This window comes from Lepisma saccharinum, chromosome 1 (assembly GCF_977018435.1).
Source record: "Lepisma saccharinum chromosome 1, izLepSacc3.1, whole genome shotgun sequence".
Lineage (NCBI taxonomy): Eukaryota > Metazoa > Arthropoda > Insecta > Zygentoma > Lepismatidae > Lepisma > Lepisma saccharinum.
In genome coordinates this window covers 116,117,887-116,137,979 of record NC_139229.1, presented here as the reverse complement: position 1 = coordinate 116,137,979, position 20,093 = coordinate 116,117,887, and the positions used below count along the sequence as shown (strand labels likewise).

The following is a 20,093-nucleotide window of genomic DNA, read 5'->3' as shown; positions in this document are numbered from 1 at the left end:
GATTTAGGTTGACGTATGACCACAAAGATACATGACGAAATATCACTTTCGCCATTATCTTTCGCAAGCCCTTGTATCACAGGGAATATTGTACTGATAACTGCGAGATGAAATATTCCGCCGATAGTGATCCTTATCTGCTTGATAATGATAGTATATCCTTCGTAACAATCTAATAAATTATGATCAGTTCATCAGAGTACTGAGAACTTTTGAAGGATCAAAACGTACGTGTTAAACAATGGAGAATGCTATACTCGTGGTGCTTCTTCAGTATTTCGTTTGCTGTAAGTATAAGGTTGCTTTTCTACAAAATGTAGCTTTTCTTTAAAAAAAAAAAAAACTTTTGTTGTGGATACAGATTAAAGACAGTTCTCTGGCAACGCCTCAGCGCGCGTTGTCGCTACTCGACTCGGAGTGACAGCCTGTATATTCCATGGTTCAACGCACGCCTCCATTGAGTCGTGTAGCGACAGCGCGTGCGGTGTCGCTACGTCTAAACGATTCAGTTTTCTCTATTTCACAACCGAGTTCTGATGCTCTAAAGATAACTTACTATCAAATCAAAGTCCAGGGTATTTCTCAGAATATAAGTTTTTAAGCAATTAATTATGATGCCCATTTGTAAAGAATTACTCTAAACATTACCATTTGTTCCATTTTTCTTAGGTATATTACCAAACTAGAATTAAAAACCTGATTTGAAAATACTGCACGCATGTTATGTAGCTGCCAGAATTTTGCAACTCAAGACGAATTCCACAGGTTGTATAAGGAATTTTAATACGGTGTAATTTGTAAGCAGAAGTTTATTTATTTATTTATTTTTATTTATTTTACCTAAAGTTTCAGATACAGTACTGAATGACCATTTTGCACTGAAACAGTAACAGCAGGAAAATAATAATAATAACAACAAAAATAGAGTACAAAATGGCATACATATGCATATACATACATCGTTAACAATTTTCTAAAACTTTTTTCTGGCAAGAATATGTCCACATTTTGAGGCAGGTTTATTATCTGAGCGAGGAAGCCTGTAGAAAAGAGGCCGCAGTAGAAGGGAGAGCCTTGTGGTGGGATTGTGAAAGAACTTTACGTTGCTTTAGGTACAATTAGGAAGATGACTAATATGTTATTCAACGAGACTCAGAATTAATTAAAATCGCTGCAGAAGTGCATTGCAATTGTCCAACCAAATATGGCATTCTAATCTCATGTGATCCTCATTGCACATACGTGCTCTAAAGGAGAAACGCAGAGCAAAAGGGGTCGAGAGGGAGAAAATAGATGGAGAAAAGAGAAATGGAAGTTGACGGGAGAAAAGGAATAGATGCGGATTACACTTAGAAATATACGAAAACACACACACACACACACACACAGGGGAAGATAGAGAGAGAAAGAGATTCCGGAAGAGAAGTACGGAATGAAGATCATGAAGAGGGAAGAGAGAAGGGGACAATAAGAAAGAGAGACAGAGCGCAAGAATAGGAAAGAAAGAAGAGAGAGAGAGAAAAAGAAAGGAAGACAAAGGGAGACATGAGAATAGAGCAGGGCCGGCGGAAGAGAGGGGGAAGCGTGTCACCACCCAGAGCGGAAAATTTCTAGGGCTGCAAAATTGGAAGAGAAGAAAAAATAAGCCTATTGAAAACTTGGAAGTTATAATATTACTGATAAAATTTGTTCGAAATAGGCTCAATTTTACTCCACGTAAATGTTGTGAACAAATGTCTACAAAACATTAATATCGATGTGAAAGATGCTCTTAGATTACTTGCAAATATATCAGCGCACTTAGAAATAAGAATTAGCGATGAAAAGTTTCAATGGTATTTAGTTGATGCAAAATCAAAGACAGGTAATACTGTACAGGTCCGAAATCGAAAGAAGAAGAAACAGTTTCAGTGTGAAGCAGAGGACGAAACTGTTGAATATCCACAAACACGGTACAAAGTTGATTTTTATTACCATGTCCCAGACGTGATTATTTTAGCTGTAAGAGATTTGAGCAGCTTGAACATCGTAGTGAATCTTTCGATTTCTTGTATGATATTAGTAAGCTTTAAGACATGCCATCTGAACATGGGTGTCGGAAGGGGGTTCGAACAGGTCCGTTGATCACCCCTAGAAATTGCCACAGTTTATTTCAAGTTGAAAAAAAGTTTTGTCAGATTTGTAGCTCGTTATTTTTATTGTTAATTAAAAAAATAACGACCCGTTAATAGTCGAACAGAATAACCCAAGTAAAAACTGCGTTAGATCGAAAACAATTAGTGGAAAATACAGTAACGATTTTATAATATCTAATTTTACCATTTAAAACAAAGATATAAATGGTTCTGCAGTTTTCAAAATTCCAAAAAAATAATGTATATTAACACATGGCTCTAAATAATTTGCCCTAGTGATTTAAAAGATGAACTGAAAGTATTTTATTTTTAGGCTATAGTAAAACACAATAGTGCATCAAAGGAGACCTTAAAACTGATGCAGGGTCATGATTTTGCACCTAATGTGAGTGTCATGCTTCGAATTTTGTTAATTTTGCCGGTAACCGTGGCAAGTGGCGAGGAAAGTTCTTCGGTCAACCATGTCTGAAACGCGATTGAATGGTCTAGCGATGATATCCATAGAGCACCAGTTGGTTGAGACGTTAGTTTCCTTCAATTAATTAAGATATATTTAACAACTATAGTTATTTATCACTATATTTTAGTGTACGGGTCTAAGTACAAGTTGTACACATTAGAATACGATATTTTGTTACGCTATGGTTACACAAAAAACCTATGTTTTTATAGTTTTATTATTTTAAGGACTGTATTAACAATCAAAACTGTTTCCATCTTATGCAAGATAGCATTATACGAAAAATAAAATCACATGTATTTTTTTATAAATCCAATCATATCATAGACCTTCAACGGTAAAAGTATGAGGTCAAGTCTTCAAGCATTTCTCTTCTATTACTTGTTACATTGAAGATACGTTTAATGGTATAAAATGTAATTTAGTCTCGTATTGTTTAAAGTTTTGGTGTGGTCGAGACATCCGTTTGTTCAATAGTGTAACTTTATTTATTTTATTTGTTATTTTATAGTTTGATGTTTTACTTAGTAATATATTGATTTTCAATTTCCCGTTGCTGCGTAATGACGAGGAGGGAGGGGGGGGGGGTTCGAAAGGAAGCGGCATCTGCGGCGAAATGACTAGCGCCGGCCCTGGGGTAGAGACAAGTTGATAAGTGAATTGTTCTCCATCAAAATATTAGTTTTCTAGCAATTTGCTGATATACGACACTCTTCACCAGTATGAAACCCTGAATAATTTTTATCATCTACCGCTGGTATCACCTAGCGGAGAAATGCAACCTTTTGAAGCCAATGATTCTTGATTATTTCGCGTGTCACATTAAAAATTCTCAATTTCACTCTGCATGCATTTGTTTCAGGTACTATAGCAGTGTCGACGAAGAATGTGATTAGTACGACATTGCAAGAGGAGATAGCAACAGCAACGATATCTAGTGATATAAACAAGACAGATTCTACACCCGGAAATGAAACGGTCTCTGCGTTTGAAATGGAATTGGAGAAAATGGGAAAATGGAGAATTATAGGCGGTCGCCCAGCACGACCAGGAGAATTCCCTTATCAGGTAACAGAATAGAATATTTACAGTATAGTCGGCCAAAGCTTTGCACCTGATGATGATAATAACAGCAAGAGATATAAACATTTTAAAATAGCATTTGAATACATTTTAGAAAAAGTAATGAAGTCAGGAGTGCCCATAACCCGTAAAAGGTATTACATAGTCCCTAGAACTACATTCCTTACGCAGATTACTTTCGGCAGACAAAAAGTTCACGAAAAAGTTAATAACAATTAAGTCCCACATACGCACGTTATGCTAGTTGAGGCTGGATCTACAATTTCACATGGACTCCAGTCCACGGCCTTATCTCCTCCCCCTCATCCTTACAAAACTAATTGGAGGATACATAGAGTAATTATCACAAGGGCCCTAAAATGGAGGAATTAGGTTTATTGTGGAGCCGTGAGGCTTACTTTTTTAAAAATAAAATTAAGCAACTAACTCAACCCAAACTTTCGAAGATTACAAAAGTAATAGATATACTGTGAAATGTATTTTAAATCGTTTATTATATTATTAACGTTCTGTTATTTTTGTTCCCTTCCCCATATTCCTAAAACCTGTCATGAACCTTCCACCTGAGCACATCTGATAAAGTTACAATGGTACTTTGTCTTGCTCATTTTCAACATCTATTTACAAATAGTGGAACTAAAAAGACTAATTTCATTTTGCAATGGAAGTTTCACTTTATTTGTAACAGGACGAGCAACTAATGCTAGTCAGTTTGAAGAAGTAAGGAGTGAGGACACTTTAAGGGGGAAGGTAAATGTAGTACTTACAAAAAACATCATAAACTTCGTCTTTGGGAAATATTTTAGGGGAAGTGTCGTACAAAGTTTGAGGAATGATGCGGTATTCTGTAAATGAGAATAGCTAATAAGCTGAACTGAATAACCAGTCACGTAGCCACGAATTCTTGGTTCGGGGGGTCAATCCTAGAGGGGGCAAGTTTTAAATATATTGTGTCGCGTTGGCAGATAAAGCGGGAAGCACGTGCCCCCCCCCCCCCCAAACACACACACAAAGCAATAAGTAGCCGGAAAGAGATGATATCGTGAAATATCAACGAACAACAAAAAATTCGAGAATAACAATAAAGTTGAACATAAATAGGCAGTGGTCAGAAGTAGCGCGCTACTTGTAGCGTCGCTACAGTAGCTAGCTACAGTAGCTAGCTACAAAATTTGTAGCTGTAGCTGTAGCGACGCTACATTTTGAAAATTGTAGTTGTAGCGGTAGCGAAGCTACAAAATTCCTGTAGTTGTAGCGAAAATTTCGCTACAGCTACATTTTCTCAGAGGTGAATTTTGAATGTGGCAACAGCGTCAGAAAAAATCAACAATAACCTATAATTTTGCAGGAGGTTCATAAAGACAAAGTCAATTACATAAAAATACAGGTTATCTAGATTGTAGATTATAGATATCTGCATGTTTAATTAGTACAAATTAGTTTAATTAGTATCTGGATATCTAACTAACTGACATATATGAATATATTCCATCTAACAGCTACGTTTTATTGAGCTGCATCGCTATTTTGAGGAGAAATATGCCTCGTTTGCTGCACCGCTGGAAAAAAGAGCCTCGTTTGCATCACCCCCGGAACAAATCCTGTGGATATCCATGGTGTAAGAGACGCCAAAATGTCATTAATTGCTGTGTAAAACACAACTAGCAGTGCAAAAACGAGCGATGGATTTTCCACTGCACTGACAAAGGAATAGTGCCAGCAATAAATGGTTCAGTACGTTAACAGCATTGATCATTGTCAGTATATAGGATCTCACCAGCAAGAAATTATTGTTACAAGAATGATAGAGTTTCTGGAATTACAATTATTTTCGCGAAAATATTTGTTCACAAATTTTAAAATTACAATACGTGTAGAACGCTCGGGTTTACACGACAGTTTCCTCAATATATTGTACCATATTGTAAAAAGTACGTACGAGTTATTGACTTTCCTGCAGAAACGACAGTTTTCTTTAGTTAATATACATAGTTTTCAAATTTATGTATTTTTCCTACTTTTGCGTCACTTTTCTGTAACTTTTGCTAATCATGACATCATCACCATCCTTCGCCGTTTCCTGCCTCTGACTGGGTCGGCATAGAAGTGAAGCCTCCCCATTATTTCCTGGTCTTCCACCACTCCTCTCTTTCCACGGTGTTCCAATCTTGTCCTCTTCTCCTAACACTCTCCACTAGACATCTTGGTCTCCCCCTTGGCATTATTCCCACTCCTTGTGCATTATAATCTCTTACTGGTAGTCTTTCTGCATCCATCCTCTTCATCTGCCGGAACCACCTCATCTGTGCCTGATCTATCCTGTCCTGAACCTTCACCACACCCACTGTCTGTCGGATCTCCTCATTCCTTATTCTATCCCTTCTAGTCTTCTCCCATAGACTCCTTAAAAATTTCATCTCCACTGCCTGCATATTTTTCTTGTCTCTCTTTGTCACGTAATTATTGGCACATAGTATGTGTTATATATTACCATCTTGCATTTCATAGGTACATCCCTGTTCCATATTAATCTTTGAACGCTTTGATATAGTCCACCACCCATTTGTCCTCTTCTGTTTACCTCCTCATCTATTCTTCAACTTTTCTCAATCATGACAATGAGGATAAATGGTTTATTTAATTATTCTCTTATCTATACTAGTAGCTTTCTGCCACTTTCGGCTAATTGTGAGAGCGAGGAAGAATGATGAATGATGAGCAGTGTGGTGGATGGAGGAGCAGGAGGATCCCATCCTCCCAACTTGGCGTCTTTCCTAGTTGTTGTTTTGAGTCCATTTTATGCATAGATAAGCTAATCGAGACTGGATCCGAGCCACTATGTGCCTCCGCTGGGTATGGAACCTTAAGCCCTTTTGTAAACAAAGGGCCCCAGGTACATTTAATTCAAAATGCTGCCTTCATATCAGTCTATTAAAAATGAAATATTTATTCTCAATAAAAATATATTGATGTGAACATAAACGTAATCCTACCAAATTTCATTTGTGTATAGTTGTAATCATTAATTTGGGCAACACCCTAATTGCAATATTCATATATCAAATTTGAATTGAAATGCCACTCGCATAGGTACGTTATTCTCAAAAACTATAGTAAAAATAAGTAACTGAAGTAACTCAGCTATCAAAATTATCTAATGACGGGAATCATGATAATAAATAACAGAATCTATTTACCAGCAGTAGGGGATTTTTTTAATATCCACATGGTTATTTTTAAGTTTTTTTATGCAGAAGTAGCGCAAAAAGTAGTGAAGTAGCGAGTAGCGAACAGGAGTAGCGTAGCGAGCTACTTTTTGATAAATGTAGCTGTAGCTGTAGCGAAGCTACATTTTGGAAGAATAGCTGTAGCTGTAGCGAAGCTACTTTTGAAATGTAGCGTTCTGATCACTGTAAATAGGCTAATCGGGACTGTATCTACTTGAAATTTATGTGTGCCGCTACTGAAATTCGAATCTGAGGCATCTACATTTCAGGTCGATAATGTTAATAGGCGATTAATACAGAGCTGATTAAGGGAGCCCTTTATAAATCTGCTTCATATTGGTTCCCTGTAGTTTCCAGTATTCCAGATATTTACGCATAAAGGAATCTAATGAGAATACAATAACACTAATGTGTTGCGTTGTGCATTTATTTTTCCTGACACTTAAAATTCTGAAGCAATAGCATACTATGAAAACGATATCATGCCAACAATAAGTCAGCACTAACCTTTCCTATATAAAATGCATTTATCATAACACACGCCTATGTTGCTTATCATATTTGATGTGTCTGCATAACTGAAATAAGTTACAAGATTTGAAATTGATGCAAAGGGTACTAGGAAAGTTTTGCAATATGGTGCAACCGAAGGTCGTACGTTGTGACACGTTGAAACATGTTGAGGAAAATGGAACATCTCGCTACATCAACAGTATCTTAACAGTTGATGAGACCTGGCTTTTATTTACTATTATGACATGCCCACTAAAGCCCAGAAGAAAAGACTGGCCCTTCGAAAATAAAACACGCCCGTGTCTGTGCGAAAGTCATGATCCGCAAAGAAGAGAATGGTGACTGCCTTCTTTACTGTAAGGCGAGTTGTGGAGCGGGTGGTACTGGAAACACAGAAGACAGTCACCGCGAAGTGGTACACCGAGGAGTGCCTACCCATAATAGTTCAAGCTCTCAAAACATTCATTCATCCTCATGGCCAGACACTTAGTTTCTCCACCATGGCAACGCTCCTGCCCACCGCTCCAAATTTTGCACCTAGTATTTGGAACGTACTATGCTAAAGGTGCTGAGCATCCTCCCTACGGTGCAGACCTTGCACCATGTAATTTTGCACTGTTCCCTCGCGTCAATAACAGGCTAAAAGGAGTAGGTTTTCCAACAAGGAAGACTTTCTAAGGGCGTGGGATGACGAGTGTGCCCAGCTCCCTGAGGGAACAAGTTGGTTCGACGACTGGTTTCGAAGAATGAAGAAGTGTATCGTGTTTGGTGGAAAGTATTTTGAAATATTGTGAAAATTAAAGGTGTATTGTAAATCTTTCTTAGTACCTTTCCTATTTATACTCCAAAAGATGCCTAGTGTAACTCGTATCTCATCACAATTTTTATTGCTTTCTAACAGAAATAATAAATGTGAAACACTATCACATTTTCGTCAGGTTTGATAATTGACCCAGTAAGCTGTTCTAAATCTTTGACTAGCCGACCTGGTAGTGGGGTGGTTACACAACACACTACGACGACAGGAGTTCCTGTGTAAACCCCAGCCTGGGCATCGGTGTTACTTGTGAGTGTCCCTTCACCAATTTCATATCTTCACTCATTCTCATTGTCGCAATTAACTAAAGTGGCAGAAAAGCAATGTTAAATAACAAAAATCAAACATTCACTCTCTCTCTACCACATGCATATCAACAGGTAGACCAGGGAAACAAATAATTGAGCAGTTCGAAGTCCATAGAAATACATTCAAGAAAATATGTCCAAATACATTACGCAATAACAATACTGGGAATAACAAGACCACTCAGAATGTCTAGATACTGAAAATCGGGAAATCATTTTCCTAAATCTGAATCTGGAAAGGAATTTTTCCCCCAATTCTGGTACGACATTATGGAATCCAAAACACCTTCCTTAATAAATCACCAAATCCATAAGTGTCTTTGTTAAGTTCCTAGAGCACTATAGGATATAATTGTAAAGAATAGTGAGAATTTCAGATAGGAATGTATTCTATATGTTTCACAGGGGGATCAAAGCATGATCTTAGTGGGGCAGTTGCCACACCTGCCCCCCTCTAGCTACATGTCTGTGAATAACTCGTTGGAAAACAATGCTTTTGCAGGAACTCAAATCCAAGAACCCCTGTCTACACATCGCAGTGTGATATTACTCTTAACGATTGATTTCGTGAACCAGAGTTTCAATACTTTATCACATGTTTCTGTCACCTCAATGCGCTGGTATGGAAGGTTCAGAATGAAACTTTAAAAATTCAATCTTGAAATAACAATACACTATTGGATTGGATTTTATGCATATCTTCTACTTTACAGATTTTCCTTACTTTCAGATTTCATTACAAAGAGGGTTTGGAAATCATTTCTGCGGAGGGTCCATCATAAGTGAAAATTATATCCTCACAGCTGCTCACTGTGTTCTTGAGTAAGTGCTAGTGTATACTTCTTATTTTCTGTTCCAACAACAAACAAGTAGGGAGTGCAAGCACTAATTATACAGGGTGTCGCCATACATTTCCGACAGCCTTTCACTGTGCATAGGAGACATCAACTAAGTAAAGTTTTGTTCGTTTAGTGAAGACAGAAATGAAATCGTATTGTCTTACGATTATGCCCAAGGTTTAGTGAAGCCTTTATCACTATGAACACTCATAGCAATGCAGTGTCACTATTGTGAATTGTCATACACAAGACTAACACAATCAAAATACAACGATCTTTTTTAAAATAGTTCCTTCCATAAACTTAACATCTTCTCCTGTATCTCAATCTTAGTTCTGTTTAATCATAACCTGTTGTCTCATTACCTTCTCTATCTGGAGATGTAAATATTCAATATTATACTCACTGGGAGGTAAATGTCAAAATTTAATTCCATCCGAGAGTCCAGTCCTTCTGAAAAAGAAATACGCATGCGTTAATTCTCTGTCACAAAAATTATCTTGCGACAAGGGCTTTACAGCGTTAAGACGATCGCCTCCAGATGATGACGTAATGACTGATCGCTGCGACCTGAACCTTCAAGATGGTCTTAATTATCTTAGATAGTGACTCAACAATATATTAACTCGTTGCCAGACTGGATATTTATAGACCCGCAAATAGGTTCAATTTTCGGCGCAGATGTCCTGAGATCTAGACAGCTCCATTGCCGGCACAAGAGAGGCTTTTCACAAAGACGAACTTGTTTCAGATTGATATTTTTTTCTAGTTATGTCAAATGGAAAAGTAGTGTTCCCAAAACTAATTTATAAAATATATATATATAAAATATCCTTGTTGAAATTGAATTAAAAAATGTAAAGGCTATATTTCACTAACTAACATTCTGATTTTGCTGAAACTTGTGGCATTTAAAAATTAAAATTTACTCCTTTCAATTGCATATAATGAATATTCTTCAACGTAAATTCAATAACTATGAATTCAATAATAACACAAACAACAACAGTGAACAAGCAAAACACAATAACCACAAAATAAACAGTTTTATACCTTTTCGCGTATGTGTACTGTATACACACATATTGGTGGATACAGGGCCCCCGAAGTGAGGGAGGGGTGAGGTATATTGGACCATCAAATCAATTGGTTGGTTTCATACCACCAACCTTTGTGTCTGATCTAACTACTGGGAATATTGTGTATTTAAATTAATTTTCAAATGATTTGTTCAAGGCCCATCGCCGATACTATATGTGTATATCTGCATGTGTGTGTATATGTGTGTGTGTGTGTCCATCTATCTATCTGATATGATATGATTTCGTTACAGTCGAAGTCCTCTACAGCTAGTTGTATTAGCCGGTACCCTGGACAGAACAAACGGTAATGATGGTCAATACAGAGACATCACAAAAATTATAATGCATGAAAAATATGATAAGCATACTTTAGTGAATGACGTAGCCCTTCTGAAGGTAAGTAGAGAAACATTAAAATTACATACATATACATATTTAACTCCGTGCAAAAATGTGATGATAAATTGCTACCACGAATGTGGATGAGAGATTAAAACTGGCCCGAGAGAGCAAGCTTTTGTCTTCAGTTAAGTATTGAGACGACGTCTTGAACAATTTTTAACGAACGGGCCTCTCGTTTCTGTAATTTAAGAGTTATGAACGTATTTTTTAAAGTATTACTGTTGACCGAGATTCATTTCACTCGCTGTCCTTATTGCATTTGAATAATAATCATAATAATAATCATAATAATAATAATAATAATAATAATAATTCATTTGTGAGCAGATAAACACACAGAAACATATACATATAAAAAAATAAAAGCAAATTTATAACCTGCGCATTGCACTATGACGTCAAGGCATATGGGGTTTGTGAGGATATGGGCCCACATATTCACTATCTTGTCCATTTGTGGAGGTGGAGGTGATGTGATCAGTGCCACTCTCCAGCCGCCATTACCCCGCTTCAGGTACACTTTTATTAGAAGCTGGGTGAACCCCAGTTTCAATCCATGCAGGGACATTGTTGACACACATGCACACACACATACACACACAGACCCGAGCGCAAATTGCCTTCCCGACGGGTAAAATCGTCGTCTTGTAATTAGGGATTCCTGGATTCGACACCCGGTGGAGGCACATGGTGGTACGGATTCCACTGTAGGTCCAGACTAGATTAGCCTATCTATGCATAAATTGTACTTAAAAGCAAACAGGCAATGTACACTAGATAGTAAATAATCATAATTACTTATACTTCTATTAACCTTTAATAAATAGCATCATATGTAGAGTTATAAATTTATTTATTTATAGACTTTGCAACTTGGTACCAACCGAATGGCATCAAATGCTGTGCAACAACTTTGCTCGTCCGGTAATGTATCGTATTTTATCCCCGGCTAAAGAAAATTATTTTTATCCCTCTGAAAAAATTGGAATTGAAAACATATAGCATACCATTTTTTAAATATATAAAAAACACAATTGAATAATAATTCGTACCCATTAATGGTCCAGTCATAAAGGATTTCCTTGCCTTGTGGAGTAAAGAAGGAAACCATTCTGCAACTGTGCAACCTCACCGAGCCGAGGAAAACAACAGGCTGTTTTCCATTAAGTTTTCATGTATTAGTGCTGACATTTTACACACATGAAAGTGTTCACAAGAAAATAGTATGGCTAAATGGACATTAAGTTTTAACTTGACAATAGAAATTTGGTCAAGTTCTCTTTTCTTTTTGTTACGAGTGCGATAGCTCTTTTTATATATGAGTTTCAGTCTTCTTAGAATATAAATATAATAAGTGTTTCTAAATTAGGTGTAAATGTTATCATAATACCTAGGTTACCAATGTTCTAAGATACTGTACTAAGACCCTCAAGGCAATAGCTTAGTTTAAAATTTTGCATACCCAAAAAAACTACCTCCAAAATGAAATCACAAATATGCCACTGATTCCGGAAGCAAGAAGCTTGATTCGCATAGTGACTTTACTTTACCTTCCTACTTGCTTCATATAGATCAACATTTAGTTTGTTTAAGTTCATTTTACGATCAAATACAGTTTAGAGTGAGGTTCAAATCAGTGATGGCACTGTGCAATGTGCCTCCACCAGGAATTGAACCCGAGACATCTTGATTACCAGACGGTAGCGTTGGCCATAGTGCTAATCTGGGACACCGAAATAAAGCGACTCCTGCCTATTTACCAAACTTGGAAATACATGCAAAAATTCCTCCGGATACTCGTTATATATTTCGAGTCACTAATCGAGACCGAGACAATAACGAGAAGGATATTTTTAAATCGAGACAAGGCCAAGAATGAGACAGTCATTTGTAACTCAAACGACATCGAGGCACTGCCAATCTCATCTCGTCTCCTCTCGATACCGTACCATCCCTCTTAACAAATACGGAGAACGCAGAATAAATTGGCGAGTCAAACAAATAAATACATCTCGCTTCACCTGCAAGCTTCTAATTTTATTTCATGTTGTTCCTTGCTCCTTCCGTAGGTTGATTACCCTTTTCAGTTCAGCGAAACTGTGAAGCCAATTCCATTGGCACTGAAAACACCGGAAGCCTCGAGTACAGCCACCACTTCAGGATGGGGATATACCAAACAGGTGATTACCAAGAACTCTCTGTATGTTACGCTACGTTTTGAAGGTTTCCATAACTTTTAGTGGAGAAGATTGTAATGTTATTTTTAGGGGAAGTAAAATTAACACAAATTTAGTCTTAATTAGGGTTGTTAAAGGTCCACGAACCCATAAATTCTAATGGGTTCTATTGGGTTCCGCAATAAGACCGGAACCTCTTTTCTCGCACAATTTAAATTCGGTCCAAGTTGAGTATTGTTTCATTTCAATTAAATTCATCCTAAAAAAAAGGTCTCTGGACCGTATTTAAATTGATCCGGAAAAACGTTCCTGGACCGAATTGAAATACTTTACAGATAACAAGGTTCTTTACGGTCCAGAACCCATTTACGCTTGTTGATTTTCTCTCCTGGACCGGAATTCAATTTATTAAAAATTCCTGGGCCTTTAACAACCCTGGTTTCAATCCTACCTTTCTGCTTACTTCATTGCGCTTGCAAATCAGCAATGTTCGAACTTTTTTCCAAGGTTTGAAGCATCGTATCCAGATTGAACTCAACTGGTAAGCATTGGCACCGTCTACAATAAAATGTTCACAGGCTTTAATATACTGCAAATGAACCAAACCACTAACGTCATATTATTACTGTGATAGAATAATTGATGACGTACGTCGAAACAACGCCACAGGATGAAGAGTAGAATATTATGACGAAACGTGCACATGTTTCAAAGTGTTCCAAGGTTCCGATGAAAACCTTGGTGTATCGTAGTCAAGAAGTTAGTGTCGTAGGACTTCAACGATAAATGAGTTATGTTCATGGCAACATGAAGTCACAAACCACAACACGTAAAGTTATGAACTATTACTAGTTGCAAAGTATATTCTTTCAACCTACGTTTTCAGAGTCGCCATACGCAATCGTGGAGCTTCAAATTGACTAATATATGGTGTCGGACTTTTGAAACACCCTGTATGTATATAGATTGTCAAAAAGGCAACTATTATTAGCCTGACGCTATTTTTGGTGGCACGGTTGAATTCTGGAACCTCCAAAACACAGATTTAGATTCCAAATATGATCATGAAACGCTTATTTTTAGACTTTTGCCATTTAGGCCACCATATTTGATGTTACATGATAAAATCGATCTTTTTAATTTCTTATCTTGATAGTAGAGTTTTAAACTGCAACTTGCGTGAAAATGAGTTGCCATGAAAGATAAATAATTGTAATGAAGTAATAGGGTTCATGAATAATAATTTCGTCATGACCGCCATTCTAATGACGTCATTACAGACGAACGGGAGCTTAAAAACTTGGGGTCTGGGACGTTTCACATTCACGTATAGATGTAGTGTCCTCACCCCCGAAGGACGTGTTGTCCGCCAGAAGTGAAATATTTTTCTGTCTTCCCACTACAGTTATGATGAAATAAGAGGCTTTACCGATCTAGTTCTAAACGTCTGTGCTCCGTGATATAATTTAATTTAACATGTTCCTGTAATTCGAAGCTAATGTGAAATTAACTCTTTATTTTACAGCCCAAGAACCCTGAGTTGTCCACAAAACTTATGGCGGTTAATATATCTTTGTATACTACTGCAGCGTGTAAAACGGCCTATCCTGAGTCCTTTATTCGTGAAGGTATGCTCTGCGCCGGCAACCCCAATGGAGGAAAGGATTCTTGCCAGGTAGGTGATATATCGTCCAGACGATATATCGTCACGATATTTTAGCGATATATATCGTGTCAGCGATATATCGTCACGATATTTTGGCAATATATATATATCGTACACGATATATCATCACGATATTTTGTTGATATATATCGTGTCAGCGATATATCGTCACGATATTTGGAGATATGTATCATGGAGACGATATATCGCTGATATCACAATACCGGGAAAATATCGTATCGTCTGTGATTATATTTTCTTGGCGATATATAGCGATATTAGATTTCCGATATCGTCCATCCCTAGTGATAGCTACACTGGCATACGCAGAGGGAGAGGGGTTGATGGGGCTACAGTCCCCTGCGAAATATTGAAAAAAATCAACATATTCAAATAAAAGCAGTGAAGAATACGGGGGGAAAAACAGAGCGGTAAATAACCCCCTTAAATTTACCCCTAATTGCCATTTTTGAGAGTAGAAAGTTATAAAGATAAAAAATATTGTATTGTGTATACCGCCCCCTACAAAGCGGCTATGGCCCTTACAATTCTAGCCCCTCCCGAAAAGAATCCTACGTACGCCAGCGGATAGCTACGCTAGAGTTATTGTTCCGGAAAAAATGTTGGAATGTTTATACACATCTCTTATTGCAGACTTGATAGTTGATAGTTGACCGAGTAGGTTGCTCTCGTCACAATATTGCTAGCCAGGCAAGGTTCTTGGTTCGAAACCCCAACCTGGATGTGGACATTCTTAGTGTTTGTCCCTTTCTCAATTCTAATCATCAGTATTCATTCATGCTTATCGTCGCGATTAACGTAAAGAGATAGAAATGCATTCAAAATCAATACAGGTGGGTTTGCATCAATAGAAGTAACGCACACAAGTGCTACGCTTGGCTACATACCTTGAAAAGAACTAGAAGTTAAAAATGATTATTTTATTCATTAGAGAAATATCAGTTTGTAATGTATTGACAGAATTCCTTGTAAATGTTATTGATCAACGTCAAAGTCGTGCAGAATCCAATAAGAGATTCTAACGTGTTATGGCCGGGTATTGATTGATTTGCTTTATTTTACTTCGCTTCTTGTGCCACTTTTGGCTAATTTGCGAAGAGTGATGATATGATGACATTGATGAATGGACACTCACAAACATCCATGCCCATGCCAGGATTCGAACCCGGGACGCCTGGCGTCGTAGCGCGATGTGCTAACCACACCGCCACGAGGGCCAGCTTGTGGTAGGGTATGAAGAACTACTTAATGGACTTCTAATTCACTTTTCTAAACTTAGTTTATTGTATACCTTCCACAACAAACACACCCATCTTCTCAAATACATGGTAACAGAGCTTTCTCTAACTTGCCTAGTGCTGCCCACGGGACGAGACGGGACAGGCTTTTAAAAATTCGAGACGAGACAGCATTTCACAGCATTTCCACGAGACGAGACAGGCCAAAGTCTCGTCTCGTGGGCAACACTAAAGTTGCCCATGATTGCGTACAGACTATCTTCAATTCTATAGATAAACCTCCGTCTATAAATTATATTTATACATGCAATAAATGCATTACTTTCTGTTGTTCAGATAAGAAATTCGATCATGTACTATAAAGATTCAAAAACTCTTTTTGAAACTACCATGACAGTATGTGTGCTTTGTATAGTAGCGTCATAAGACAGCCAGCTACTGTGTGGAAGGTTGTATGGTTAAAAACTTTATTTTATAGGGAGACTCTGGAGGACCTCTGCAAGCCAATCAAACGCTGATTGGAGTAGTGTCTTGGGGTTATGGATGCGGTACTTCCATGTATCCAGGCGTTTATACTGACGTCTCCTTCTTCTACAATTGGATCGTTGCTAATTCTGGATTGACTCAAGAAGAGAACCACTGCGCCAGCACGGGTGGACCTTCGACTCATCAAGATAGAGATCACACCACGAATGAAAACAATGGAGCACAAAATGCTGCGAACTTGAAACGAGATATCATGTTACTGTGCATTACCCTTTTCTTTTATTTACTCTAATTAAATTTGTTTAAATATAACGTCAAAGTTTATTTCCACTTTGATAGTAAGTTCAGGACCGGCCCTGGGTGGGTGCGGGGCCTAGGGCAATGTATGCCGGGTCTATAACAAAAAAAATCTGAGGTCTTAAAAAAAATAGGAGATTTCTTTCCCTTAGTCTGAAGAACAGGTGTCCTATGTAATCACAATGTAAACATTATAGCAATTAATTTATATATTTCGTATTATTACATAACAGCAATAAATAGAACGTGTTGAAATTTACAACCAAGAACTGTGGGAACGATAATGAAAGTCTCTAAAGTACTGTTTCTTTTCATTTTCGATTTAATTAAAAGAAACGAGTGTGTTCAATATCAAACTATTATATTATGTATCAAAGTGGCAATTTTTAATCATGTCCAATAACGTTTTTATAGTAATTCTTATAGCCCGGATTTCTATGTAATAAGTGCAAAATATGTACATAAATATGTAGCAATAATTGATAAAATATATACCTAAATATGTATTATCAAATGGATATGTAGCTAAATATGTATCTAATATTAATAATAATCGAGTATCCAAGCAATTTCAAGAATTTTGCTAGATACTTATTTTATTTGAACATATTCAACATAATTTTAAGGACATAATTTGTTCATATTAAAATTTGTATCAAATTTATAAACTCAGAAAAGCACAGCAACGTGTACATACATATTTAAAAAAAACAATTTTGTCAACAATTAATTACTTTTCACATCGCAAATTATTGTAGAATATGTAAATGTAGGGGCAGATTCAAGAAGAATTTATGCATACAGGATTTACTTATGTTTTGTTACAGAGTGAACCACTAGATACTTTTCCATGTTTTCAACTGTCATGCACTGCCGTCGATCTGATAACATGTTCTTGTAAACTGAAAAGGATCGAAATATGTAACAAGAAGGGGAAGGGGAATCCAGCAACTTTCGATAAATAACAACAGTTCCGTATTATTATTTGTTTGTTTATTTAATTATTTATTTTTTTGTCTTGAGCCTGTCTTTCGACTTGGCAGTCAATTTTGGGTGACCGTAAGAATTATGCATTTGATTGATTAGAAAATATGACATCACATGATCTACAATTTTTCTTCATCATGCTTCAGAGATCGAAAATATAGGGGAAAAAATCAAGATAGGAAAATATACCCAAATATGTTGTTTTATGTAAAGTAAGTTAGCAAATACGTAAAATATGTAATATCCTGGCTAATATGTAAAAATATGTAACATAAAACTTATGCAAAATCGTGTCAGTTATATAATTCGTTGACATTTCCCTGTTCAAGGCATGTATCTAGAAAGGAATAGAATATGTAATTGCATACAAATCCGAGCTCTATAATTCTCTTTTGTTTACTTGTCATTGTATTTTGACGCTGTAGTAAATCTACATTTCTTCATGTACCATGATATTTTGCCTGAAATATTTTAACATTATTTTTATGTAGTACTTCGTTTGGAATATGATATCAGTAATTTTGGATATATTATGTGAAAACAATCAATGACACCGTGAAAAATAAGATTAGTTGCTTAATTGGAATCACCAGCATAATTTTCAAATCACTTTAAAATTTATATAAATCTTGCACGAAAAGAGACTCTCTAAGACAGTAACTACCAATCTCTTCACGATTTTATAGACGTCCGTCTTGTTCTTGCCTCGTCTCGATAAGTCTTTAAGTCTCGTTCTTGTCTCGATATTTTTAAATAGCGAACCCGTTCCAGGGGCGGATCCACGGGGAGGGCGATAGGGGCGATCGCCCCTACCAACTGCCATATTTTTTAAAAATATGATTATGCCTAATTTCTTCAAGATTCGACTTTTCTTCTATCACCAAGTTTAACAAGTTTGAGATTTTTTTTATTTTTAAAGTTTGATTTAAGCCCACTTCTGTCCCTGGAATCTCTCGCGCAAGAGAACGATAACAAGTCTCGGCGCAAGTTGTGACTCGAGAGGGTTCAACCAATGGACGCCTGAGAGGGGACGGGATTGTGTGGAGGAGAGAAAGCTACTGCCGTTACCAGATGTTGGCAGCATCTAAGTGTCCCCCTCCGATTTCCACGAAACTGGCAGGCGTATAGTCGGGCCCAAAGGAAGAAATACGTGTTTTTTTTGTTTCAGCTAAAAAAAACGGTTTTAGGGTTAAAACCCCCTCAAATTTCAAGATGAGGTCAAATTGAAGTAAGGATCTGACCCCTGTGTCCCCCTCCGTTTTGCATGATACTTGGCAGGTGTATAGTGGAGCCCAATGGAAGAAATACGTGTTTATTTTGTTTCAGCTAAAAAAACGGTTTTAGGGGGCAAAAACCCCTCAAATGTCATGATGAGGACAAATTGAAGTGAGGATCTGACCCCTGTGTCCCCCTCCGATTTTCATGATACTTGGCAGGTGTGTATATAAACGGGCCCAAAGGAAGAAATACGTGTTTTTTTTTGTTTCGGCTAAAAAACTGTTTTAGGGGGCAACCCCCCCTCAAATGTCAATATGAGGACAAATTTAAGTGGGCATTTGACCTATGTGTCCCCCTCCGATTTCCATGAAACTTGGCAGGTGTATAGTGGGGCCCAAAGGAAGAAATACGTGTTTTTTTGTTTCAGCTAAAAAACGGTTTTACAGGGCAAAACCCACTCAATTGTCAAGATGAGGACAAATTGAAGTGGGGATCTGACCCTATTGTGTCCCCCTCCTATTTCCATGAAACTTTCCAGGTGTGTGAATAAACGGGCCCAAATGAAGAACTACGTGTTTTTTTGTTTGTTTTTTTGTTTCGGCTAAAAATCTGTTCTAGGGGGCACCCTCCCCTCAAATGTCAAGATGAGCACAAATTGAAGTGGGGATCTGACCCCTGTGTTCCCCTCCGATTTCCATGAAACGTGGCAGGTGTATAGAGGGGCCCAAAGGAAGAAATACGTGTTTTTTGTTTCAGCTAAAAACTGTTTTAGGGGGCAAAATCCCCTCAAATGTCAAGATGAGGACAAATTGAAGTAAGGATCTGCCCCTGTGTCCCCCTCCGATTTTCATGATACTTCGCAGGTGTATAGAGGGGCCCAAAGGAAGAAATACGTTTTTTTTTTGTTTCGGCTAAGAAACTGTTTTAGGGGGCAAAACCCGCCTCAAATGTCAAGATGAGGACAAATTGACGTGGGGATCATCTGACCCCTGTGTCCCCCTCCGATTCCCATGAAATTTGACAGGTGTATAGAGTAGCCCTATGCCCCCTGTTTCTTCCTATGCCATATTTACGTGGTCGGGGTCAGATCCCCACTTCAATTTCTCCCCATCTTGACATTTGGGGGGGGGGCTCTAT

At 37.5% G+C, this 20,093-nt stretch overlaps 1 protein-coding gene across 1 annotated transcript; it reads left to right on the top strand.

The window, feature by feature from the left end:
* Window positions 1-206: 206 nt before the first annotated feature.
* Window positions 207-18,249, top strand: LOC145986896 (trypsin-1-like). Its single transcript, XM_083121364.1, has 7 exons — window positions 207-287; window positions 3,458-3,663; window positions 9,274-9,365; window positions 10,716-10,860; window positions 12,936-13,046; window positions 14,569-14,718; window positions 16,447-18,249. The coding sequence occupies exons 1-7, from the start codon at window positions 242-244 to the stop codon at window positions 16,744-16,746; spliced, it is 1,050 nt and encodes a 349-aa protein (XP_082977490.1). The 5' UTR covers window positions 207-241; the 3' UTR covers window positions 16,747-18,249.
* The last annotated feature ends 1,844 nt before the right edge of the window (window positions 18,250-20,093 follow it).